This window comes from Balearica regulorum, chromosome 4 (genome assembly GCF_011004875.1).
Source record: "Balearica regulorum gibbericeps isolate bBalReg1 chromosome 4, bBalReg1.pri, whole genome shotgun sequence".
Lineage (NCBI taxonomy): Eukaryota > Metazoa > Chordata > Aves > Gruiformes > Gruidae > Balearica > Balearica regulorum.
Window position 1 is genome coordinate 32,677,074 of NC_046187.1, and position 26,148 is coordinate 32,703,221.

The 26,148-nt window shown below is 44.8% G+C and overlaps 2 protein-coding genes across 2 annotated transcripts in view; one reads left to right on the forward strand and one right to left on the reverse strand.

Annotated features, from left to right (window-relative positions):
• Positions 1-16,505, reverse strand: part of POLR2B (RNA polymerase II subunit B) — a 21,314-nt gene extending 4,809 nt beyond the window's left edge. The window contains exons 1-17 of the mRNA XM_075751638.1: positions 16,348-16,505; positions 15,982-16,054; positions 13,059-13,209; positions 9,689-9,801; positions 9,203-9,422; positions 8,136-8,294; positions 6,922-7,086; positions 6,188-6,384; positions 5,501-5,620; positions 4,944-5,130; positions 3,652-3,795; positions 3,250-3,389; positions 2,986-3,097; positions 2,371-2,525; positions 1,906-2,104; positions 1,628-1,796; positions 1,074-1,170 (exon numbers count right to left, since the gene is read on the reverse strand). Coding sequence (XP_075607753.1) covers positions 1,074-1,170; positions 1,628-1,796; positions 1,906-2,104; positions 2,371-2,525; positions 2,986-3,097; positions 3,250-3,389; positions 3,652-3,795; positions 4,944-5,130; positions 5,501-5,620; positions 6,188-6,384; positions 6,922-7,086; positions 8,136-8,294; positions 9,203-9,422; positions 9,689-9,801; positions 13,059-13,209; positions 15,982-16,054; positions 16,348-16,366 — 2,420 coding nt within the window. The 5' untranslated portion in view covers positions 16,367-16,505. The remainder of the gene's footprint in view (positions 1-1,073; positions 1,171-1,627; positions 1,797-1,905; positions 2,105-2,370; positions 2,526-2,985; positions 3,098-3,249; positions 3,390-3,651; positions 3,796-4,943; positions 5,131-5,500; positions 5,621-6,187; positions 6,385-6,921; positions 7,087-8,135; positions 8,295-9,202; positions 9,423-9,688; positions 9,802-13,058; positions 13,210-15,981; positions 16,055-16,347) is intronic.
• NOA1 (nitric oxide associated 1) lies at positions 16,365-26,148 on the forward strand. The gene is made up of 7 exons (XM_010311147.2): positions 16,365-17,550; positions 18,270-18,434; positions 19,295-19,491; positions 21,467-21,598; positions 23,549-23,665; positions 24,506-24,623; positions 25,210-26,148. The coding sequence occupies exons 1-7, from the start codon at positions 16,365-16,367 to the stop codon at positions 25,413-25,415; spliced, it is 2,121 nt and encodes a 706-aa protein (XP_010309449.2). The 3' UTR covers positions 25,416-26,148.

Below are 26,148 nucleotides of genomic sequence, written 5' to 3' on the forward strand. Positions count from 1 at the left end.
CTGTCCATCACTGAGGAGGGGAAAAACAAAAATAAAAACCACCAAACAAAAACCAATTTCAGGTGGCATTTTGATGGCCGCTTTTCAGATATTGCCAAGCACCTATAGATAACATGCTAATTTTTGATGAACTGCAGAGACCTTCAGATCTGCTTGACATCTCAAAAGTAGTTATTATTCCTAAAGATTATTCACACCTTCATCATATTATCCTCATACTACTTTTCTCCTTATACCTGCCATTTTGCAAGCATTTTTAGGCTTCTACTGCTACCTTGCAGTGCCACACTTGGTACAACTGAGCTGCAGTGGAAAACTTTCAATTTATGTAGGCTTCTTTCTGGGGCTTTAGGGGGTTTTGTTGGCTGCCTCATTTGCCAAACCAAAGCCACAGCCTTTCAGATAAATGTTATCCACATCTAATTACTCCCATGCACACAGGAGATTCTATAAAAGCTTCATGTGAGCCACAGAAGTCTAATACACTCTCATACTTATTCTACATTGGAAGGCAGTACATTCAAGATACCAAGCACACACTTCTTGGGCTCACCTTGGACAAAAGAAATGAACAAAACTAGAAACACACTGACCAGCTATACAGCTTAGCACAGACATCTAAAAACGATAATGCAAAGTCACAACAGTTGCCAGTAGGAGCTGCTGTTGGGACAACTAAAGAGACAAACATCCTGATCCTCACTGGTAGCAACCCTTATGCTACTAAAGATAAAAGCATATCACAAAGCTGCAATATCGGCATTAAGGAGTTCATATAACATAGTAAATAAGACCAAAATGGACAAGTTAGGAAGACAGAGTGGGAAGTCAGGTTACACAAAGAATGAACCATGATTCACTGTGTTTCACTAAGATACACATTCATCATTTTCATTGTGCTGTTCCCTCCACCCTTGTTAAAGAAAAAAAAAATTAAAAAGCTTCTCAGGTTGAAAAGATTTGGAGAATGGTGTCTTCCAGCGTAAGATGACCTTTTCTTGAGCCTCTGGACAACTCAGTATACATTTTTTTTTTTTTCTTCCAAACAGTTAAAAAAAATTACAAAGTCTCACCTGAAAAAGCCCCTGTCAACAGCAGAACGGTTCATGATGACAGAGTCTTCCTGGTTATAGCCTGTGTATGATGCAATGGCTACAATCGAGTTGATACCTATAATATGTAGAGCAAATCATTTGAAAGGATGCAAACATACCAGACAGGCAATACTTGTAACTCAAAATAAGCTGTATTCTCTACAATGAAGCTGTTCTACCCTTTCTGAGATAAAATCTCCATGTCCCACACATAAAACCCATATGGCATCAGCAAATGCAACCTGACCTAGAAAAGAATCAAGAGTGACCCCTTGTGAAGAACCTAGCAAATACCAATGCAGAAAATGCATTTTTCCCATTAGATTTCAGCAGACTATATGGATAAAGTAGTTTCAGCTGCAACACTAGCAATGTATTTTTTGCAGTCTAGGTGTCAAGCTACAAGTTAACATTTACCCCATAATTATTTTTTAAATTACATACATTTGCTAAAAATTCAAGCACAACATTGGTGACATAGTTTAAACAAAACAGTAGAATTTGTGTTTAATAAACATTAGTTGACAACATACCTGCTGGTAACTCTCTAAATCGCAAGTACTCCATGGAGCGTGTTGTTACAAGGGGCTTCTGAGGATAATATAACACGTGTGCCAGCGTATCCATACGAACATGAAAGTTGGTAATGTAAACTCCCATAGCCTGTTTACCCATAGCAGACTGGTATGTGTTCCTGGGAGACTAAATAGAGAAGGAAAGACTGGTATATATGTACACAAAGCTCTTTACACACACACCTGTGGGTATTCTATCAACTTTAAAAGCAGGATGTCAGAAGTGATGCACTGACCTGGTTGTGATCCGGGAAAGGGATAATAGATGCACATACTCCCAGGATCATAGATGGGTGAATCTCACAGTGCGTGTATGTTGAACAATATGCCACACCTTTCTCTTGCAAGTCATCTGGAGTCATTGCCAGCATCACAGTCTCTTCTTCCAGTGTATCAATGTACTCTACTACACCACTGGCCACAAGATCCTGCCAACTGAATAACCAATGTCTGAAATACCCAGCTAACACATAAAACAGGTCTTTTCAGCAGTAACAAGAACAAGGACTTCCGTGGCTTATTATTACTACCACTGCCTGAGTGTGATTAAAAAAAAAAAAAAAACAAACTATCAGGCAGAGAAAGCATCTTTGTGTTGCACAATGCTTTATTTAAACATTTCTCTCTCCAATCTGGGGGGAACTTGCAGCTTCCAAGATGGAAAATCAGACATTCAGTTGAATTTCAGGAACATATCTCACCTGTAATTGTTATACTCTCGTTCCTTCAGTTGGTCAATATGCCTTTTCTTCAACAGCAGCTTCTGCTTTTCCACAATTAAAAGGGGTCGACAAATTCTGCCTGCATCGGTATAGATGCGTATTTCTCGCTCACGAATATCCCTAATCATTGAGACCTGTACAAAAAAGCAGCACCCTATGATTACAGTGTCTCAGCCTGAATCAGAACTACAAAACACAAAATAGGATAACAAAGTTCCCTAAAGCAAAGACCTTACAGGTGCTATCAGCAGCGCAGAACAAACACTAACACTCCTACAAAACAGCAGCATTTCAAGAGACTATTTTCAACGGGTTTTTTTTAAGAGAATTCTCTTAACCCCCAAAAACCCACCACGACAAAACAAATCAAAACAAAACAAAACCCCCACAACCAAACAACAAATCACATACATCAAACAAACAGAAGAAAAAAAACAAACAACAAAAAGCCCAAAACAAAGAAAAAACAAGCAATGTGAGATATGTTCAGAAAGAGACTTGCAAATAATGCTATTTGGAGCTTGCAAAGTAGTACCAAGGCATTATCCTCTCTCATCTAAAAACACACCCTAACTCTAGCTGTGAAATTTATACCTCCGACACAATGATGTCCATTTGACGACGGAGCTTCCTTAGGGTGTTCATGAGCTGCTCTGGATCTTTGTGTATTCCTACCCAGCAGCCGTTAACAAAGATCTTGGTAGCACTAGAAAGAGGGAAAAACAAACAAATGAAGAAAAAACCCAAACAAACAAACAAAAAACCACACAAAACCAAAACCACCGGAAAACCAAACCCTTGAAGTGTTGTGCAGGATAAAAACCTTAAGTCTGTTTAAAGAGTTTCATTTGCACGTACTCAGCTATTGCTGCTGGAGATATTTCTTCCAGGTTTTCCATACTCCACTCTTCCAAGAATTCCAAAATTGGGGATGGCTGAGACCCCACAGAAATGTAAGCCATCAGGGCCAAGTTCTTCACAAGTCCTACTGCATGACCCTAGTAAAAATACAAAATTAACTTGCATTTCCACATCCAGAGATTTCCCCCAAGAAGATCTGCGAACTCTGAGTCCTCAAGGAACTGGACACAAACCATGCTGTTTACTTTATTAATTTCTACTGTTCAGAGTTAACTATAACGCTAACTATTCATGTTAGCATTTCAAAAAAAGTGCAAGTGATCATCACAAGTGCCGGTGACTAGTGGATAAAAGCAGTTAAGCATGAGTAAGTACTAACATAAATACTACTTTCATTACCTCTGGAGTCTCAGCTGGGCAAACCATTCCCCACAGTGTATTGTGCAGCTGTCTGGGCTTTGCTAGTTTACCATCTCTACCAATTGGAGAATTCAGGCGTCTCAGATGGGAAAGCGTAGATGCAAAAGTCAGGCGGTTTAACACCTGCACGCAGTAAGGAATTCAGTTAGTCAAAGCTTCTTAAGTGTGTTGTTGGCAGACATCATGATACATTAGAGCAAAGGATCAGTGCCCTCTAGAAATTATGCACTTTGAAAGAACTAAAGCAGCTCTGATTTTTTTAGCTACGCTTTTTAGTTCACCTCCGTTAATTTCAGACTAAAAATTAAATTAAATTAATTAAATTTTAAGTTTACCCTTAAAAATCTGGTTTTTGTAGTATAGGTTACTCTGATCAGGTAACTAGAATGAGTGATACTTGTAAAAATACTTTTTAAGCTCCATTTTCACCAGGAGGGTTTGCCAGTACAATCACAAAGACATCTTTTCAAGCTTAATTTGAAAAACTAAGATGACTTAGTTGTTAGGAACAAATCAGCATTTATGTTCTTTTCAGAGTCTGCTCGAGGCATCTCAAAAATTTAATTTTACAGCCTGAAATCTAAGAGCTTATTTAAAAAGCAAGCAAGCCCTTCATACATATACACCAACAACACACCATCCTGGGACAGCTACCATGTTCACCCCTTTCCTAACTTTGCCTTCCCCAAATTACAATCTCACCATGGCTCCAGACAACAAAACGTGCTGGCATTTAAAAACTGTCACCTTTTTCCTGTTTCCACCTTTATGAGAAACAAGCTCAATTAAGCACTGCTCTGGGCTAATAAAGTCAGTGCTCATCATCATTAGCTGTGGAATACATAACTGTTATATTACAAGGTGTCACTCAAGTTTCTTTAACCACCTGTGAAGCACTGGAAGTAATTAAAGGAAAGAAATCCATCATCCCTAAAATCCCCTGGGACTAGGACTTGACCAGACACACAAGCATATGCTCCAACACAAAAAGTCTTTACAAGAGTTACACCACCTGTTTAGCAGTGAACACAACAGCTAAAATCAAAACCAAACCAAACAAAACAAAACAAACCACAACAAAAACAACCCCCGACACCAGACTCAAGTATTTGGATCTTCATCTGTTTCAGCTACAGAAGTTTCCTTTTAAAAATAGTTCTATTTAACCTACAACATTCATAGCTGCCAAGCAATGATAAACTCTTCCATGATATAGTTTTACTCTTATGTAAACCTGACAAATGCTACCATGCCTTATTCAGCCATTGTACCTGGGATACTCCTGCTCTGGCCTGATGAGCTTTCTTCTGGTCACCCCAGTTTCCAGTTGCCAATGAATACTTCAAACCGTCTGAAATAATTCTTGTTTTAATTGCCAGTTCCAAGTTGAAATCTTTCCCCCTGTCGATAAACTTTTGTGCATATATTCTCACTTCCTTCAGCAAATTCTTAAACATTCTGTAGAAGAAGATGCCAAGAAACATGATTAAACAGTACTGTAGCAATTCAGCCTACTCAGCCTATTTGGAAAAAATGTCACTTGCATCCTGAAAAGAAGCAAGTAATTTGTAACTAAAGGAGGAGGGGGAAAATGCCAAAACAAATTAACCTGTTTGTGAACATACAAAATATGCTTCAAAATAAGCTGATGCTAGCCACCTACTATTAGAAGAAACTTACCCACACCATGAAAAAGTCATAATCAGATACAGGCTGAGTTGCCCAAGACCAGCTATCAGACACAACAGAATAGTCTGATTTAGAAGCACGGAGCTAGCAATGCCTCTACCATTATTATCTCCAAAGAAAATGTATATATTGTAGTTACCCTCTGAACAGGAAAGCTAACAGTGGCCCAGCAAGATCCAATCTTTTGTTGCCATAATGATCTCTGTCATCAAGCTCTCTTCTTCCCAGTGCTGCCAGCAACAATCTATGAACCATATACCTGAGCAAATAAGACAGTTTACATTTTAAACTGACAGCAGACTTTCACAATAAAGATTACAAGCTTTCATAGATAAATCAGTGAACTGTTTCCTAAAGGCTGTCCATTCTAGATCTTTAGGATACTGCTGTCCTAAACCAGACCTCTTCAGCACGTACATACTTAGAGGTGAATGACCCGTTGAAAGTTCGGATACCCACAGAGGGAAGTTAATATTTACATCATGATGGCAATGCATCTTCTGCTACAGATCTGTCCTGTACTGTAATACAGGCTATGTTTACGGAAGTGTTTAAGGATGTCCTTTATCACTATCATCACATCTAACTTAAGATCCAGAATGTCTGGAGGCTTGTTTTGTTTCATTTTTTTTTCTATTTTTCGACATTTGCATTTTCTCAGCTACAAAAATAAACCAGTGTTCTAAAATTTATCACTGAATATCCAGAAGAGTGAGGTTAAAAACAGACTTCCATTCAGTGCATTCTTCCAATCATATACATACATGTGAATAAAATCTGTATTCAGGGTCCATTTGCAGATGTGTGACAGAAAATACTGACATACCCTAGAAAATAGGCCTTTTTGGTTTCACAGAAGTCACTGACACCAACATGTGGGAGCATTTCTTTCTGCAAGACTTCTTTAGCGTACTTGATTCTCTTTTCTTTGGTGACACCTGGCTTTGCACCTCTTGATCCAATGAAGTTTAGAGCAACATTTTGCTCCTGAATGACAAACGCTTCATCCAGAGAAGGTTTGACCTAATGCACAAAATACAGCAAAATCCTGTAGCATCCAGTGCCTGTTGCGGTTGAAGGAAACTACGCAGTAGTTTGCTGATGATTCTTTTCATGAACTGCTAATTAACTGATGCAGTTCTTTCTGACTTTACTATAGTATCTCTTTCAAGAGCAGCAGAAAACAGTAATGAAGCAAGCAGGAAGCACACAAAAAATAGTTCAGACTTCAGAAAACAGTTCTTATTCAAGTACATTCTCGGCCTGTTGTCGTTTCAGGTATAAATCAGGATTTTACAATTAAAGTCAATGGCGACAGGATAAGACCCTACCTCTCCAAATACGTATTAACTGTTTGAAATTTCCATTGCACTCTGTTCACTTAAAATACTCGTTAGAGTAGGTTGAGGCAGAGAACTTTAGACATTTCTAATAGACAACCCACAAAAATAATAAAGTAATAAATTACAATTGGAAAATGAACAATACTTTGAATTATGATTAGCCACACCTACACGACCAAATGTCAAGCCAGGGAATAACTTATTTAACATATATTACCATTTCCATCATTTCTGGATCTTCAAAATCATATATGATGTGCTCTAAAATGTCCCTGTCGGACACAAAGCCTAGCGCACGAAAGACAATTATGATGGGGACTTCTTGTTTGATATATGGCAATGTTGCTACAATGCGCTGACCAATAGCACTCTTCTTCGCACCCTGAAAAGATGGGGAAAAACATACATTAGTCTTAAATGATCTTGCCTTAAAATAAAAATATCTGTCTGGACTTGGATGATACAGCATAAGGGCATTTATTCAAGCACTACAGGAAACCATGACTTCTCAGCAGGCCAACTAAGGAGCTATTCTGAAACCTTATTCCACCAGTGACTTTTTTATTTTAAAAACATTTCTAAATCTGCAAAAACTTTGAAGGTTTTTGCTGATACAAAGGATTTTTAATAATACAACTTGTTCACCCATATGCATCATTTCTCTCCCCTTGTGTATTTGCAAAGAGCAACCCTATCCCCCTTCATCTTTCCTTCTGTCAGCTTAAGCCCAGCTTTTCTAAGTCCACTGCGTAAGACTCTCCATTCTCACAATTACTCAAGTAGCTGCTCCCCACTCCCAGAAAGAAACAAACACTGTGGGATGCAGAGGGACAACCACTCAAGAGTGCCCCAGCCATCAGGAGCGAGAGTGGTGTAAGGCTTAAAGTTACTCTTGGAACATGTTTGGGAGTTTCCAAAGATCAGTGCAATGGTAAATGAGTACTGACACTTTCTGCTTTTGAAGTTATGAATAGCACTTATTTCCCCTCACAGATGGCACAATTAGATGTTAAATATGAATTAATATGTGGTCTGCAAAACACATCTAAACACTAGCTTGGCCATCAGCGAAGACAGAGTCCCTGCTCCTGTTCTTGTCCTTTGTCAAAAAACAGGATGCACCTTGTTTGGATTTTCTAAAAAAACTCATTTACAGTAATTCTAAAATTGTTTTTCAGCCTTGCCCTGAAACCTGCCACGAATTGAGTCTTCATTTCAATCCTCAAAGTATTTGTCCCAGAGAGAAGCAGAATCTATGACAAACAGCATACATTTTCATTTAATTTTACATTCTTTACAACTTAGCAACAGAAGAAATTTCTTCTCAAAATCCTGAAAGTAAATGACATGAAGACACAGGACAATAACAAAACTCCTAAAACAACATTTAAGGTAAGCACCAGGGTAGGTGTTATTACTGCTTAGACATACCTGCCCGCCTCTGGCCAGCATGCTAACCCATATAGTACTTGTTGGTCGAGAGGAATTTTCCAGACAAGATCTACACTCTCCTGTGTAAGCATATTTTGAATCTTTCTTTGCAAACACATACACTGTGTTTGTAGCCATTTTCTCTTGAGCAATCAGAACCTGTGTTAGAAACAAGAACACTAGTAAATAACTGACCAAAGGGCACACTGAAAGTAACAAGCATAGTGTTTCTACTATTCCTTCAGGTGCCTTAAGAGCACTGCACAGCATGAAGTCAATTTGTCAAACTCAGTTGGATTATACTCTTCATTTTAAAAATGCAGTATTAAGCAAAACATACACTTAGTTAAGCTAGAATAACCAAAACAAAAGACTCCAAGAACACTGTTCTCTAGCATGTACTTACCACTCTGCTAGATGTGCCGAGACATTTCTGTTAGCTGTAGGCACAACACCAATAAAGAAAGCATTTCACTGTTTCCAAGGCCAACGCACCACACAGGCATTTAAATTCATAAGTTGGATTGAGTCGTGGTTTTTTTCCCAAAGAAGAAAAATACAATTCTATTTCTTTTGCTGTGTTTGCCCAGGTGTCAGTTACAAAAAAACCTGGCAGTTTCACTGGTAAGGTACAAGCATGGAGAGGATATGATTTGCTAAAGCTGAATCCACAGCAATGGGGGGAAGAACCTATACTTATAATAAAATGCGTCTATACAGCTGTGAACAAACTGGAAGAGACTCCAAGTGAAGAAGTACCTCATTTTAGAGTGCATGCTGCTCTGCAACATTGAAAATGGAAAGGAAAATATCTAGAGTACTTGGTGGCGTTCAGTGCAAAACAGTTTATGAAACCAAAGGGAAACATGCCTCAGAGAAGAAGAAAAGGTGGCTTGAGAAACTCCTAACAGAGGACTGAAAGCCCATCTTTCTACAAGATCAGGAGCGCCCACAGTAACTGTGATACACTGTAGTAAAAGTGCTTATGTTCCTGGCAAAACGTATGGAAACAAGTAACAGAACTTTCAGTGTCTGTAAAGATGGCTGTGCAAGGTATAATCCCTTACCTTTTCTGATCCGTTAATGATGAAGTAGCCACCAGGATCAAGTGGGCATTCATTCAGTTCACAAAGATCACGATCAGTTAAGCCATTCAATAAACAGTATGTTGAACGTAACATAATAGGAATTTTTCCTATAAAGGTTTTCTGATGCTGTGTCTGTAACTGATCCTCCCCTTCTTTAATAACTGTTTTAGTTATATCCACATACAAGGGGGCTGAATACCTACAAAATAAAAACAACGTTGTGTTACCTGCCAGTTACTACTCCAGGTTTTACGGAAGGATAATGAAGGCAGTTTTTCAAGCACTCACTGGTAATATTAAGCATTATTACCAAATCGTTGTCTGGATTTAACATGTAGACATTGAAATTTAAATACAGCAGTAATTATTACATTTTCAAGGCACTACTAAATTGAAAAAGATTATCAATTAATAATACAGGGCCAGTCCTTCCTTTCATTTATCCGCTACAGAGTTTGTTCTTACGTAAGGTTTCTCAGTCTGGCTTCATTGGGCATCATAGGTGATGGTGCTCCATCTCTTTCCCAATGCGTAGGTTTGGAGAGATAGATTTGTTCAAACTTCAACAGGTACCGGGGCTGGAAAACAAGAAGACGTTTACCTGTAATGTAAGAAACGTCCACTTTGGTTGTTCAAGAGCAGCCCTAGAGCTTAATACCCAATGCTGCCGCATGTCCTCAGCTCAAGGTATGGAAACAATCGCTCTTCAGATGACTAGATCAAAAAAAAAACCACTCAAGAACTTTCTATAATTTCTAAACATCTCATTAATAAGAAAAACAGAGGAAACTGAAGGGTCAAAAACAATGGTAAGAGAAGAATAAAGTACCCAAATAGGCTTTCTTCCTATAAAATAGCTAACAAACTTGAAATCTGCCAAGTTAGTGAATATACAAACAAAAAGAATATGCCTTGCATATGCCTATTTAGATATTTATTATGTAAATTCAGATAAAACTGCTAGTTTTATGATGCAAAAAGGTGAATCTGCTTCAATACATATGACGAGATAGCTGACATCAAAAAAGGTGTGAGTTTTTGTAAAGCTTTGCTGCCATGCCTAAAACATTAAATTTAAATAGCTTTGTTTTAGTTCCACAGAAATCCTTTCACGTGTTACAGGGAAACCACGGGCATGAAAGGACAGATATCTTTCAGCAGTAGAACAATTGTCAGGATCTTCATTTTGCTCAGAGAGCCACTTACCCCTCAGAATCCTACTGCAACAAGATTTAGAACCTTCAGTTCACTTAAATCAACAAGTCTTGCACTTAAAATAAAGGGGTAAGTTTTAAAACAATATTCTTATCAAAGTGCATTTGCACATCTGGTAGGGGGAGCTAGAACTTAAAAGAAAGCAGTAACACAACAGTAACTTTGAGTGTTTCCTATGTGTGATGCACAAGCATGCCAAGACAACTTGGCTCTTGGCCTCCTTGCATGCAAAAGGATCGAGAGATGAGCTCACAAAGCATTCCTTCACAGACCAAAATCAAGAGGGGTGGGGGAGACATAACCGAATCAGCAGACCTGCACCTATACAAGTTGAAAGGCTTGTTGCCTTACAACCTTTGCTTCAAGTTGCTATTTCTCACCGCGTCCCTTTGCAGAACAGAAGCTAACACAAATAAAGAACTGCAGTGCTGCCACTCCAACTAAGTGTCTGCCTAGACGCCAGCTTAAGAATATCTATTACTAAACCAAAACTTGAATTCCATGCAAGCATTTTACTGTATTTCAGCCTCCACTGAGGACTCCACTGTAGCACATCACCAAAGCAACACTTGCTCTAGCAGAGCAAGCTCCAATGCAGAGGAAAAAAAAAGTCAGTTTATGGTTTAGTTTGCAAGTGGTTTTAGCCTTTCTGAAATATATTTTCAAAGTCCTCACACTCAGCCCTTTCTCTGGACTCACTATTAAAGGCAAAGGTACAAATTACCTATCCCATACATTTTGTCTTACACAGAGACACAGAAACATCCTTTTTAACATGTGCGCTAGGTGGTCACTTCCTCTAGAGATTAAACAGATTGTTGCATTAATTTATCAAAAAACCACAGCTTTCAGACAAACTGGTGTCATTACTGCTCTGCGCCCAAGATATACTAATAATTAGCCTTCTGCATTCAAGATCTTCTCTCTTACTTATTACTAACCAAAACTGTTACTAGAGAAGAATAACCATTATCAATAACTGAAAACACAGCAAGTTGGGTAACATCAGTTCCTAGGATGATTCTACAGGATCAGTAAACACAGACTTGAATTACTGGGGGGGGGGGCGGGGAATGAAAACAATCCAATTTTTAAAAGTCACAAAAGCTTCCTGCAATAGTAGGTGGCAGAGCCTTGCTGGCAAACATTTTTGTAGGTCAAAAAAATTTGCTCAATTCTTACCCAAATCAACACATTTTTCCTGAATTTGCTGCAGCAGCCATGTATAGTACCAAGTTTCCCAAGTTCTCATGCAAGCACTCTCAAGGAGAGTACATATACCTACAATCCCTATCTCTGAGCACATACAACCTCTGATGTGCTCTAAATTGCCCAAATTGCCTTCAAAATTTGAGGCTGAGAAGTGGAGGGAGAAAGAAAAAAAAAGTCAAATTAGTCCAATACACTCAGTCTCCTTAAATTAATCTAGTATCTTCAAATGAGGCAAGAGATTGCCTGCAAGTGACTGTGAAGGCAAAAGCAAGGTTCCTTTTTCTCATATCTAGACCTATTCCTAACAACTTTAATTTGATAAACAAGACACTAACCTCTCTGATTTGAGAAAGTAAAATACTAGCTTTTGGACAAAAAGAAGACAGGCACATTCCATGCTTGCAATCTGAACCGTAACCACATACAGCGCATATAGCAATTGCAGAACTGCACAGCTAGAGAATTCCACAATATACATAGAATAACAGAAGAAACATTAAGGAAAATTACAGTGAGATAAATGTTTATGAACTGTATGTCTAACAAAAGAAACTAAAAGAAATCTCAGTTATTCTCTCTACAGGATAGTTGTTTACCTGCAAAATATGCAAAGGAACAGTCAAAACATGTAACAAATTCAATGCTCAGGTGTCCTAAAGTTCCTTTACATCTCTAGAAGGAAGCAGCAAGGTAGTGACTGATAGCAGGGCCAAAGGATCATCACTATTTGCACTTATGGAACAGGGATCACACCACATGAGGCACACAGATCAAAGCACCATAGCCACACTAGAAGGTGCACACTCATTGTAGAGGAGCCATCACGCAGCGCAGCCCTTAGACAAGTTGTCCTCCTTTGGAACATGGTGCCAATGGAACATGATGCACAATGGCATCCTTTGAAAACCTGGACCTAACTTCAGCCGATGAAAGCTAACAGAACTTTTCAGCCACAAACCTTTCTTATCATGGTAAAGCTACTGGAAGTCAAAATCCCACCAAAACATGGTTTGCTTTTGGCTACCTGACTTACTCTACTACATCCTCATCAGTGCAGTTTTGTACAGGAACCGACAACAGTCGGTTGCAGCAGTCAATTGTTCTTGGTCATTTCTCAAGTCAACCAACAATTTAACCAGCAGAGGACAGTAACTCTATAGGAGAGGGAAGTTCGATTCCATGGGTAACAAAGCTCTTCCACGTGTTTCTCAGCCATATACCTGACTATCTGAAAACTTGGCCATGTACCTCAGACTCCGAAGGGTTCATACTTCTGTCCTATTGACTGTATGAGCAGTGTTATAACTCAGATGTATTTCAGTCTCTTGAGATGGAGGCTGAATAAAACCCACTTAAAATCATTTTGCATTGTAAAAACACACCACCTCTGCCAGGGGTCTCCACTTACCGGCTCTTCCACTTCTCCTGTGGCATGCTGGGCTTCAGCTTGTAAATCAATTGGTGGAGCGTCTTCAACAATTCTCTGCACAGACATCTGAATAAACTCATCAAAAGAATCCAACTGTTGCCTGACTAAACCCTTTTCATCAAAATAGGAGCTAAAAAAAAAAAAAGTGCATTAATGAACAAGAGATCTTAATTCATGTACTTTATATATCAGCAAGTTTAAGATGTATTTATTACAAAACCTTCAAAAGCCTTGAAATATAGTACAGAATCAAACACATTCATTTTTCCCAAGGCATGAGTTTCAAACGCAGATGCTCAGAAATGCTAAACAATTCTCTCAGTGTTTGAAGACACAGACACTACAAAGTGACAGACTTGCTGCCACCTCTTGGCTAAGTCATGACTGTACACACAGTCTACCTTAAATTAGAAGGGAAACATGATGACTGAATCCTCAGTAAAAGTGGCTTCAGCTAAAGTTTTCAACAATGTATGTAAATTACTCTGCTTTAACTAATTCTCCAAGCTGCAGTAAACTGAGTGTTTACTCAGGTCTCAGAACTTTTCTTAGCTTGTGGTTCCAGCCACACAGAGATTCCCAGCTTCACTCCTTCTCCAGATTTCCCTTAGCCTTTGTGTCACCCAGCTTCAACCCAGCACAACCTAACTGCAAAAATCAAAGCCCCATATCCTAACTCTTAATGGGATGACCTAAACATGTCTGCTGCATGAGCTTCTGCCAGCAAGCTCCCCTACCTCACATTCCTGAAGCCAGCCAGGGAACCCACACTTCCTCCACTTCTGCCCCATCACTGCCAAGATCTCTAGAGAAAACTGGTAAGAACTACCTCCCTACAGAGGACCTCAGGCTTCCCCAAGAAGGGGAACACACCCTTGGCTATTGTGCTGTGGCCATGGTGAATCCTGCCAGCACAGCCTACTATTGCACAAAGGGAAGGAGGAAAGGAAAGGGCAACCTGTATCACAGAACAGCTGAAGTTGTGTGTTGGTTTTGCGTGGCAAGGTTTTGGGGGGGGGGGGGGGGGGGGGGGGGCTACAGGGGCGGCTTCTGTGAGAAGCTGCTAGAAGCTTCCCCTGTGTCTGATAGAGCCAATGCCAGCCGGCTCCAAGATGGACCCGCCGCTGGCCAAGCCAATCAGCGCCTCTGTGATAACATATTTAAGAAGGAAAAAAAAAAACAGTTAGAGAGCGCTTTTGCAGCCAGAGCGAGGAGTGAGAAGATGTAAGAAACTCTGCAGACACCAAGGTCAGTGCAGAAGGAGGGGGAGGAGGTGCTCCAGGTGCCGGAGCAGAGATCCCCCTGCAGCCCGTGGTGAAGACCATGGTGAAGCAGGCTGTCCCCCTGCAGCCCATGGAGGAAGGATGAGGGGGTGTAGAGATTCCACCTGCAGCCCATGGAGGACCCCACGCCTGAGCAGGTGGAGACACCTGAAGGAGGCTGCGACCCCGTGGGAAGCCTGCGCTGGAGCAAGCTCCTGGCAGGACCTGTGGATCCGTGGAGAGAGGAGCCCACGCCAGAGCAGGTTTGCTGACAGGACTTGTGACCCCGTGGGGGACCCATGCTGGAGCAGTTTGCTCCTGAAGGTCTGCACCCCGTGGAGGAGACTCACATTGGAGAAGGTCGTGAAGGACTGTCTCCTGTGAGAGGGACCCCACGCTGGAGCAGGGGAACGATGAGTCCTCCCCCTGAGGATGAAGAAGCGGCAGAAACACCGCGTGATGAACTGACTGTAACCCCCACTCCCCGTCCCCCTGTGCCGCTGGGGGGGGCGGAGGTTGAAGCTGGGAGTGAAGTTGAGCCCGGGAAGATGGGAGCGGTGGGGAGAGGTGTTTTAAGATTTGATTTTATTTCTCATTCCTCTACTCTGTTTTGCTTAGTAATGAATAAGATGAATTCCCTCTCTAAGTTCGGTCTGTTTTGCTCGTGATGATAATTAGAGAATGACCTCTCCCTGTCCTTATCTCGACCCATAAGTTTTTTTTTAGTTATACCTTTTCTCCCCTGTCTAGAGAAGGAGGGGAGTGATAGAGCGGCTCTGGTGGGCACCTGGCCCTCAGCCAGGGTCGACCCACTACATATTGGAAGGCACCTCTGGAAGTCATCTTGTCCTATCACCTAGAGCTGACCATGCCCAAGACCATGTCTAGACAGCTTCTGAATACCACTAAGGACAGAGACTCCATAACCTCTCTGGGAAACCTGTGCTAGTGCTTGGTCACCCTCACAGTAAAAAAGTGTTTGTTCGTACAGAGTGAGGTGTGGCCTCAGCTGAAGGACTTGCCTCAGTTACATCCCACCTGACTGAAAGCAAAGGTAGCATTCTTCCCTGGGCTGCAAAAGAAAGGACCTCCTTCCGTCTCCAAAGTTTCTCATCTCTGCTCTCCATCCAGACCACCCCCACAGATCTACCATTCTGTTTGCAACTATTGCTCTAAGACACCAGTCATATACATTTTATGAGTGATGCAATTAGCAAGAGAAAGACTTTTTGCTCAGTTCTACCCAGCATCCCACTCCTTAACAGTCACAAGGAGCTGCAGGTCCTGGACATTCACGTCTTGCTAGAAAAAGAATAACATGGTAAAATATTCAAGTACTGATTTCCTAATGCCAGTGCCAGCTGTTAGATTAGTGGGCCAAATCACCTGGTTGACACGGAATCAAAATCGCTTCTTACTTCATTCAAAACAGCATACCCCACTGGGCGTCAGTAGGGCTTCTTAATACCTCATGACAACCCTACTGTTTCTGCTTAAAGCTCTTCTGCTCTGAAAGTGATAAATTTAGCCGAACCAAGCCTGCAGCTTCCACGACATGCTGCTTGCGAACGGGATGTCACCTGTAAGACCAAGAGCACATATGCCGAAGCATTAAGTACAGTGAGTTTAAAAAAAGTCACCTAATAACGATCCAGCAGGCTTCTTGCCACAAGTCGGGGGTGATTTCATCGTCGTCTTCATCATACTGCATATCTGCCGGGAAAACACAACGTTTAAGCCAGGCTCCAGTCACCACGGTGTCTCTCCTCGCCTGCTGCGGGGACGGGGGGAGGAGGAGGGGACACACGGCGAGCTGAGGGACCCTCTGGCACCCCAGGGGTGTCCCCAGCAGACCGAGGGCTGCAGGACCTCGCGCCAGCAGCACGCTCCCGCAACCGCCTTCCGCGGGCCCTGCGCGCGCCCAACGGCTCGCCCGCCCGCCCCGCCGGGATGAACCGGGGAAAAAGGCCCAGCTGGGAACGGCCTAGCAGCCGCAGCGCTCTCACCTTCGTCCGCGTCGTACATGGTGGCGGCGGGAAGAGCCGCGGACGGCGGCGGCCGAGAGAGGAGCGAGGGAGGCGGCGGGGCTCAGCACCCACCCCCGGAGGAACGGCTGCGAGGGAGCGGCGCCTGCGCGCACTGCTGGCGTCACGCGCGAGACGGGGCGGGGCGGCTGCGCGCGCCGTCTCCCAGGAAGCAGCAGGCAAGGCGCGCATGCGCGGCTGCTAAGCCCCGCCCCACTTCCTCCCGCCCCGGGGGCGCCGGCGCCGCCATGCTCCGCCTGGCCCCGGCGCTCCTGGGCCGCCTGGCCCGCGCCCGGCATTGGGCCTCGGTGCTGCGGGGCGGGGTGGCTGCCAGCGGCGAGGAGGAGCCGTTCGTCTTCCCCGAGTACGAGCCGGAGCCCAGCGATGAAGTGACGGCAGCAGCAGCAGCAGCAGCAGCAGCGGCGGCACCTCGCCGGGGCAGGGAGCGGCGGGAGCGGGTCCCGGTGGCGACGGGGCAGCTCGACCCCTCGGTGCCACCGAGCGGCGTAAGCTGCTCGGGCTGCGGGGCCGAGCTGCAGTGCCGCGACGGCGCGGCGCCGGGCTTCGTGCCGGCGGAGAAGTACCGGAGCCTGTCGGAGGGCCCGGAGGGCGCGGCGGGGCTGCGGGGCGCCGTCTGCCAGCGGTGCTGGCTGCTGGCCCACCACGGCCGGGCCCTGCGGCTGCAGCTGCCGCCCGAGCAGCACCGTCAGGTGGTGAGCGCCGCCCTGCGCCGTCCCCCGCGCCACGGCCGCGGCCCGCTTCTCCTGTACATCCTCGACGTGCTGGAGCTGCCCGACCCGGTGCTGCCCCAGCTGCCGGCGCTCCTGGGCCCCGACGTCCCCGCCGCCGGGCTGCTGGTGGTGGGCAACAAGGTGGACCTGCTGCCCGCCGACTCCCCCGGGCACCTGGGGCGGCTGCGGCAGCGGGTGGTGGCGGCCTGTGCCCAGGCCGGTCTGCGTGAAGCCCCACTGGTGGATGTCCGCCTGGTGAGCGCCAAGACGGGCTTCGGCCTGGAGGGGCTGGTCAGCCGGCTGCAGCGCTCCTGGAAGTGTGCCGGCGACGTCTACCTGCTGGGTGCCACCAACTCCGGCAAGTCGACGCTCTTCAACACCCTGCTGCGCTCCGACTACTGCAAGTCCCGGGCCCCCGATGTCATCGACAGGGCCACTGTCTCCCCCTGGCCAGGTCAGAGGAGCAGCTCTTCCCGTCGTGGTGGGGTCAGGCGCTCAGAGGCCATTTAACCTCAGGCCTCCTGCAAGGCTGCCCTCAGCCACCCTTGGGGCGGGAGGACTCGTCACCAAGTGCATACCCACCACCCTGAAGCATCGCCATTGTGGGCATTGAGCTCCAGTGCCGCACCGTGCTTCCGATTGTCGCCTTCTCCAGGGCAGCAAGGGTGGGAGGCATGCACAGAGGGTGCCGTGCATCTCGGAGCGCTAAGGGGGCTGGTAAACCAGAGCTGGTCTGTGTGGTCCCCTGCCAGTGGGGACAGTACCCGATCTGTGTGCCTTGCCATCTCCCTATTAATTAGGGGTGCCTTCCAGACTAGAGAGACCAGGAGGTGGACTGGCGAGCACCTGTAAAACAACTGTAGGCCAAACCAGCTGCTTGGAGGTGGGACTTGCCTGGAGTGTATTAAGTCAGTCTTGGCACTACTTGGCTTTGAGACCAGTTTCATTGAACCATAGGTGGGAGCAGATCTCAAGTGGATGGATGCCTCATTTCCGCCACCCTGGCTGGAGAGGCTAGTATTTTATGGGATTAGCTGTAGTTCCATCTCCAACTTTGTGTTACTGGGTTTCACTCTAAAGTTGGAGAAGCAGTTGGGTTTTTTTCTTCTTGTTCCTCAGAGCTTAAATGTGCCAGGTAGTTAGAGGCCCAAACGTGCCTTCTGTTTTTTCCAGGAACGACACTGAACCTGTTGAAATTTCCAATTATTAATCCTACATGTGACAGGATATTCCGAAGGCAGGAGAGGCTGAAAGAGGAGGCAACAAAAACAGAAGATCAGCTAAGCAGTGAAGAAAAAAAGTGCCTTAATCACCTTAAAAAGCAAGGTTACTTGGTGGGTAAGTATTGCCTGAATAAAGGTATTGCCCATCTACCCCAATGAAAATACTGCATTACACAGAGGACTGTTAACTCCTTAATTTGCTGTAGAATCCAGCTGGTTTTAGCAAGCAGTTTCTTCCCACTCTGAAGTAACTAATTTCTGTTTTAATTATGGGAAGAACATGCTATCTGTAGTAGTAATAACAAATTTCCAAACTTGCATTCCAGTTATTTTGACCAGTTTTTGTTCCCCAAGTAACGGGTGCAAGACCTCTAGCTCCTCGGTAAATAGCACCATTAGAATTTCCTTTGAGTACTTATTTTTCAGCTGTTGTAGCAGTAGTGTAGAGGTTTCCTCTGTGCAGTGAGCCTCCCATCAGCATTTGCTAACCCAGTTCAGATGGCTTAGTAGTTTACAATGATATTGCATTATAGGCCATCTCGCATTCCCAAAGGAAGAAAACAAGTTTCTTTTTTAAATAATCTTATTGGCTGCCGGCCACAGTGGTTGTACATAATTTTATTATGTATGATAAAGAGGGGGTGGCCAGAAGATAGCTCTGATTTTCAAATAATTCTGTGTTTGACAGTCTGAGGCACTGAAAAATGAAGGGATCCTGCTTCACTGTAAAACAGAGGTAACAGACTGTCTGTGATCTGGTCCCTGCTACGGTTTTGGGGCTTGAGGAGTGCTAAGCAAGAATTACAAAACTGATTTCTTAGCATCTTGTCTTTTGAACTCACAATTTCTAGCCACATAGCGTCTTTATGACATTTATATTACCATCCCTTTTAAGCAAGGGAAGGGACAGATGTCCAATTGAAGGGAAGGCAAGTTAATAAATTAATTACCAGGAAACCTTTCATTTTAATCCAGGAAGAGTTGGAAGAACATTTCAACGGCAGAAGTCTAGCCCTGTGGTTGACTTTGACCCTGACATGCTGTCCTACAGTGTGGATGAAGATCCCAAACATTCCCCTAGGAAGCGTGAGGAAAGGGAAGAATTCACGTACAACGAAGTGAAGGATGCTCGCTGGTGTTTTGACACTCCAGGGATTGTAAAGGAAAACTGTGTAGGTACTCTCTGGTGCTGTGTCTTGGGATGACAGGGTTTGGGAGGACTGTTCTGTTTTAGCTGTGCATGTGGGAGGGTATTTCTGCTGCAGTCCTGGGGTTAGGATTCTTTTGGTTTGGGCAATTGTGTTAAAATATGGTTTGTATTTACTTGGGAAGGGTTCATTGTCTTAACACTGTTGCAGTTCTGAATAGTGCATACTGTGATCTTCACAAAGGAGCTGTATGACTGCGTCATCAAACTTGTCAACATCTAAATGAAGGGAAGTAAGCGATAGTGCTGTAAGCAACGTTATACCAGCATCACCCAATGAAGCGTGCGCTTTTTTAGCTCTGCCAGCCTACTGAAAAAGGTGGAGCTTAGGAGGATAACCAGTGTGGTGTGACTGAACCAAATCTTTGAGAAAGCATTCTCCTGAAGCTAGCAGGGTCTGTAGTGTTCCTGTTAATAGCTCCAACACGTCGTGCCTGCCTTAATGTTTCAGTAGAGCAATGACTCTGAAGCCAGTGTTCACGTAGCGCTAATGTCTGAAAAAATCGTGGTTTGATTTTTAATTGCTTAGATATCTCTGCAGAGCTGCAGGTCATCTTTTTGAGAAGATTAAAAAGTACAAAAAGATAGAAAAGTTCTGATGATAATGAAGTGCAAGAACTGTTCTGAGACTGCATAGCTCAAGTGCAGATGCTGCTTTCAGGAACACTAGAAAACTACTGTTTTTCTAGTAGATGTGTTTCTGCACGTGGCTGCACTCATGTTAAAGCACAGTAAATATTGTAAATCTTGCATGAGCTTGTTCCAGTCAGACCCAGGATTCCCAAATCCGTAGTCCAACAGGCTGCTGGTAGCTGTTATACTTTGTTATGGACATTATTGAGTGCACCCTCAGCAAGTTTGCCAATGACACCAAGCTGTGTGGTGTGGTCGACACGCTGGAGGGAAGGGATGCCATCCAGAGGGACCTGGACAGGCTGGAGAGGTGGGCCCGTGCGAACCGCGTGAAGTTCAACAAGGCCAAGTGCAAGGTCCTGCACGTGGGTCAGCGCAATCCCAAGCACAACTACAGGCTGAGCGGAGAATGGATTGAAAGCAGCCCCGAGGAGAAGGACTTGGGGGTATTGATTGATGAGAAGCTCAACATGAGCCGGCAGTGTGCGCTTGCAGCCCAGAAAGCCAACCGTGGCCTGGGCTGCATCAAAAGCGGTGTGACCAGCAGGTCGAGGGAGGTGATCCTGCCCCTCTGCTCTGCTCTTGTGAGACCCCACCTGGAGCACTGCGTCCAGCTCTGGGGGCCCCAGTACAGGAGAGACATGGAGCTGTTGGAGCGAGTCCAGAGGAGGGCCACGAAGCTGACTGGAGGGCTGGAGCACCTCTCCTGTGAGGACAGGCTGAGAGAGTTGGGATTGTTCAGCCTGAAGAAGAGGAGGCTCCAGGGAGACCTTATAGCAGCCTTCCAGTACCGAAAGGGTGCTACAGGAATGCTGGACAGGGACTGTTTAGAAGGGCATGGAGTGACAAGACAAGGGGTAATGGGTTTAAGCTGAAGGAGGGTAGATTTAGGTTAGGTATTAGGAAGAAATTCCTCACTGTGAGGGTGGTGAGGCACTGGAACAGGTTGCCCAGAGAAGTTGTGGCTGTGCCCCATCCCTGGAAGTGTTCAAGCCCAAGTTGGATGGGGCTTTGGGCAGCCTGGTCTAGTGGAGGGTGTCCCTGCCCACGGCAGGGGGGTTGGAACTAAATGATCTTTAAGGTCTCTTCCAACCAAAACCGTTCTATGATTCATTGTCATGGAGATTGGTGACGTCTTTACCTACTCCTGTTTCTCACTGTATAGACTAGAATCAAACTGTTCTGTTATGCATTCTTCATACTGCTCTACTTGATCTTTTTCCTCTATCAATATAATGCCAGTATTCAATTCATCATCCCCATTGAAACATCTGGAATGAGTTACAGCAGTAAAATTTATTTTGCAGGTTTTAAATCTCCTGACAGAGAAAGAAGTAAAGCTGGTTTTGCCAATGCATGCCATTGTTCCACGGACCTTCATTCTCAAGCCAGGAATGGTCTTATTTTTAGCAGCCTTGGGACGTGTAGACTACTTACAGGTAAGGGAAGAAAGGATTTTGTGAGTAGCTGCTTTATCTCTTGTTATGGTAGCAGACAATAAAAGGCTTTCTGGGTAGCTTTCCCAGACCCTTTCTTTGCTGTTTTTGAGATGATGAATCTGTCAATAAAACACTGCATAAAGTAAAAATGCCTTGGGGTGAGGTGTTGCAGTTGAAAGGTCTGATACAAAATACTGCACACTGGTAACAAGTATTGTATAACGGTAACTCCTGAATGCTGACAAATGCCTTCAGCTTGACGTGGTTCCCATAACGTACAAAGGCGCAAGGTAGGAAGGGAGGTAGGAAGGAGAGTGCCAGTATTAACTGGGAAAAGAGTTGTTTTTCCTCATTTCTGTGTTTTGTGAAAGCTGTCTGCCAAGAGAAAAGCATGGGCATTTTTCTTTCCTGACACAGATCTCTCTGAAGAATTTGCCCAAGGAAGCAGTTAAACATACATACACTTTAGTTTCTGTAAAAATATCTTTAAAAGGTGCTGTGTGCCCCTCTCACCTCCACACCAATTTCTGCCATGTATTAGAAATCCCCTGCAGTACACCTTTACTGAGCTGTGTGGAGCTGACCTTCCTTACCTCTGGAAGGGGTGGTTCCTTCCAGATATGAATCTAACACTTCTGATAATGCCTTTCTCAGTAGTTTGTCCCATTTTGGGAAGGGCATGTGTGTATGGCTATCCCTCTGTTTCAGTCAGCTTTCCAAGATCGCCATAGAAATGTTGAATTGGTACTTTGCTGCTGGAAGAAAACCAGAAAGGTGGAGGGGATGGGATTCTCTAAGTAATAGTGTACCAGTGTGGCAGGAGAGCTCCATTACAGTTAAGGTGAGAATCCAGAGCCCCACCCTGAAAAACAGCTTGGCAGTACAGAGGAGTAATCCCTCACTCAGAAAAAATGCTGTTTGTGAGGAGAGCAACCCAGCAGAAAAGAACCTGTCTTTATCAGTACTGTCTTGGGCAAGGCTCTCAGAAAAGAACTAGGCATGTTGGTTGGGCACCATCAGGGGCTCAAAGCATCTGGATTTGCATCCCTGATGCAAAAGTAGGACAGTGATACAGGTGAAATCTTACTGGCAGTAAACACCATCTGCAGAATCACTGTGAGGCCAGGCCAGCCTGTGAGCGTGGATGAGGGCTCTCACACAATGGAGAGGATAGATAGGGCAGGCAGGGCGGGGCTGCCCGAGGGGTTGTTTTATCACAAGAGATGACTTTTCTTCTTGGGACTTGTGGAGAATGCGGCTTGTGTTGGCAGCCTGGGGAACCTGAGGTCAGGGTGAAGAAGTGTCACACCATCTCCTGATGAGAGAGGATCAGGCTCAGAGACATGCCCAGTGTGGCAGGGCTGGCACACTTGGGTTTCCTTATTTCAGGCTGCTAGCAGTGTTCATAGAGGTCTCTCCCCTCTCTAATCTTGTTTGCTTTGCATGCAAAAGTTATGAGAGTACCTGCTGAAATTGCTCCACGTTCAATCTTTGCATAGCTTGAGAGCAGCTTGGAACCAAGTATGGCTCAATGAGAGATGCATGTTAAAATGTAAAGTGATGGAAGAAGAAGCTCCAGACAGCAGATGTCCAACACCTTTCAGACTAAATAACCACACTGAGTTTGTTCTTGGGGATTAAATTTGAGCAAAGATATGTCTTGGATGATTTGCCAGTGGTGAGCAGATGTGATGGCAGGGGATGTGGTATTGGGGTTGCTTTGAGGCAAGATGGTGAAGCCATGGGTGCTCCTTTCCTGGAAGCTCAGCTCCCCTGTTTATATAAACCCTGGCTGCTCTGCAATGACAGAGGCAAGGACTGCTTCTCAGACAAGGAGGGGACATCAGTCAAATGGGTTTTCAACATGCAGGAAAGAAATGGAGCAGGAGAGAACAATTTGAGGCTGCTTTTCCATTATCATATGTGACATCCTCTTGTTATTTATTCCAGGGAGAAAAGCCTGCCTGGTTTTCTGTCGTGGCTTCTAACCTGTTACCAGTCCGCATTGCTACCTTGAGTAACGCAGATGCCGTCTATGAGAAGCATGCTGGCCAAGAGTTACTAAAGGTAAGAGGAGGTGCTGTTGTGGGCTCTGGGTTGCAGATAGGCAGGCCGTCCTGCCTGGTGAAGTGCCATGGTTGGGGCATAATTGATGGGGAAAACCAGCACATCAGGGATTTGGGACTGCTGCGGTGGGAGAGTGGAGATCTGCAGCATGAACCAGTCTTGTACAGACTGTGTGGCTGCAGCTGTGTTAGGAGAGAGCACCTGAGATGATGCATTTTCAGCAGAGCTTCTGTTTCTGGTATTCAGGCTGATAAGGTTTGCAGTGCTCTGCTCTCTGATGCTTGGCTTTTCTTGAACACCCTTAAAGTGCAGGCAGCAACAGGGATATTTTCCATGGCAAACTTCAGACTGGGGTTTCAGAACAGATTGCAGTTGAAAAATGGACGTTTCTCATTCTTTCTCTGCTGGATCCTCTGCACATCCCTGCATCTTTTGGTGGTCTGACTTTGCTTGGTATTGCCACGTGCTGTGTAGCACTTGCAGATTGATGGGGAATGGGGTGAGCTGTCCTTGTCCTGGCAGCTCCCTTCCTGCGCACATGGAGAACAAACGCTGTCACTCACATCAAAGCGACTGGCTTGAGCCACCAGCTGTTTCCTGTATGGGGCACTCCATCTTTGCTCACCTCTGAGCTCCCACTGGGTTGCTCTGGATGTGTCCTGATTTTGCTCTTGGCAAACCTGATGTAACACCTGTAGGGTATTCAAGCCAGCTCTTACTTGGATAACAACAGTCTAATACCTTTATTCCCACTTGTGCCTTGCTTGCCAGTTTAAGGTAGGAGTGCTGAAGCTTGGGAGTGCTTGACTGTGAAATCTTTTCTCCGTGTTTTGATGTTAGGTTCCCATGGGTGGGGAAGAGCGAATGAAGGAGTTCCCCCCACTTGTCCCTCAGGACATTACACTGAAAGGAATTGGTACTACTGAGGCAGTTGCAGATATCAAGCTTTCCTCTGCAGGTAATTTACTATTTCTTCATTAGTTTGCTTTGCAGGGTCTGCATCCTAGAAATATCAATGGGAAGAGGCCTCCGAAGGGATGAAGCAGTATTTCCTGCTCAGAGCAGGACTGTCACCAACACAAAATCAGGGCAGCTGTGACTTATCTAGCTGAGGCTTGGCAACCTCCAAGAATGGAGATTGGTCATCCTGTACAAGCATGTCTGTCACATTGGAATACTTTGTTCTGGCTGCCATAAAAGTTGCACAGCATCAGGAATGGCTGTGACACTGTTGGCTGTCCAGGTGAGAGGGAAAGGGCCATGGACTGGAAAGCTTTATTGTTGTGGTTTTGGTAGTTCCCACCATCCCTCTTAAGTTCACCAGGAAAGAGCTGTGTCGGGAGAGCAAGATATCGCTTGAGGTGCTGCCTTTTATTGCGAAAGGGCTGGATATTACCTTTGAGCTTGGTTTTTCAAAGAAATCACACCTGGGTAGCTCAGGTTCTTAGCCAACATGAGAGGCACTGAGTTTGCATTGGAGCCCTCATTCTGGCACTAGTGACTTGTCTCACTGTGGTTTGTTTTTTTTTTTTTTGGCTCTGCAGGCTGGGTGGCAGTGACAGCTCACGCAGAAGAGAAACTGCTGCTCCGAGCCTATACTCCCAAGGGCACAGCCTTGGTGGTGCGGGAGCCTCCCCTTTTGCCCTACATCAGTACCATCAGAGGGGGCCGGATCGCAGGCACTGCTGCCTACAGGACCAAAAGGCCTCCTTCCCTGGTGGAAAACCTGAAAACTATGGGGAAGAGATAGCACTTACCATCATCTGAGCAAGGTAGAACAGCCTCTGGAGAACCTTGTTGCTCTTTGATATATGGGAAAGCTTGGACTCCTTTTTAAAACCAGACAGGCACATTTTTGAAAGTGGGGCTGGGGGGAAGTGAAGTGCCTGATGCAGTGCTCCACAAGCCCTGATCCAGCTACTGAGCTGCAGGCATTCTGAACGAGCGCAGTGGCTGGTACCTTGCTGTGAGAGGTGAAACAGCTGCTCCCTGGGACCTGCCAGTGTCTATGAGCAAATCCCTTTAACCGTTCCTTCTTGAAATACGGGATGGAAACGCACCTGCCTGCCCTGGGCTGGCCTTGCTGCTTATAGAGTAGGTCTTCTCTTGCAGACACGCTCCCGCAGGTCGGACACCATCACCTTGTTCTTGGAGGCTTTATGGAGTTTCCAGAGTTGAAGGAGGTGGAGGGAGTGGGGAGGAGCAGGGAATGCTCCAGTGTGGGTGTGACCTTCCTAGTGGCTGACAGTAGTTGAACAACATTGACCAAAAATCAGGTCCTTTCACTCCATCGACATCTGGGGGAGATGAGGGAGTGCAGCGCCCTGCTTTTGGACACAGGAAAGTTGTATTAATGAAAAGTAGGTCTGCTTATATGTCTGAAGAGGAAACTTTTGCAACTCGCTGCTTTGATTTGGTTTCTGTACCTTGTGTAAAGGTTTCTGAAACTGAGGGTGTAGAATAAAACTTTTCAAAGACACTTA

Bases quoted from the DNA above. Each gene is read 5' to 3' on its own strand.
- NOA1 (XM_010311147.2), top strand. From the start codon at position 16,365: ATGGTGGCGGCGGGAAGAGCCGCGGACGGCGGCGGCCGAGAGAGGAGC. The intron at 18,435-19,294 runs GTAAGTATTGCC...ATTTTAATCCAG, and splicing joins AAAGCAAGGTTACTTGGTGG to GAAGAGTTGGAAGAACATTT. The intron at 19,492-21,466 runs GTAGGTACTCTC...TTTATTTTGCAG, and splicing joins GGATTGTAAAGGAAAACTGT to GTTTTAAATCTCCTGACAGA.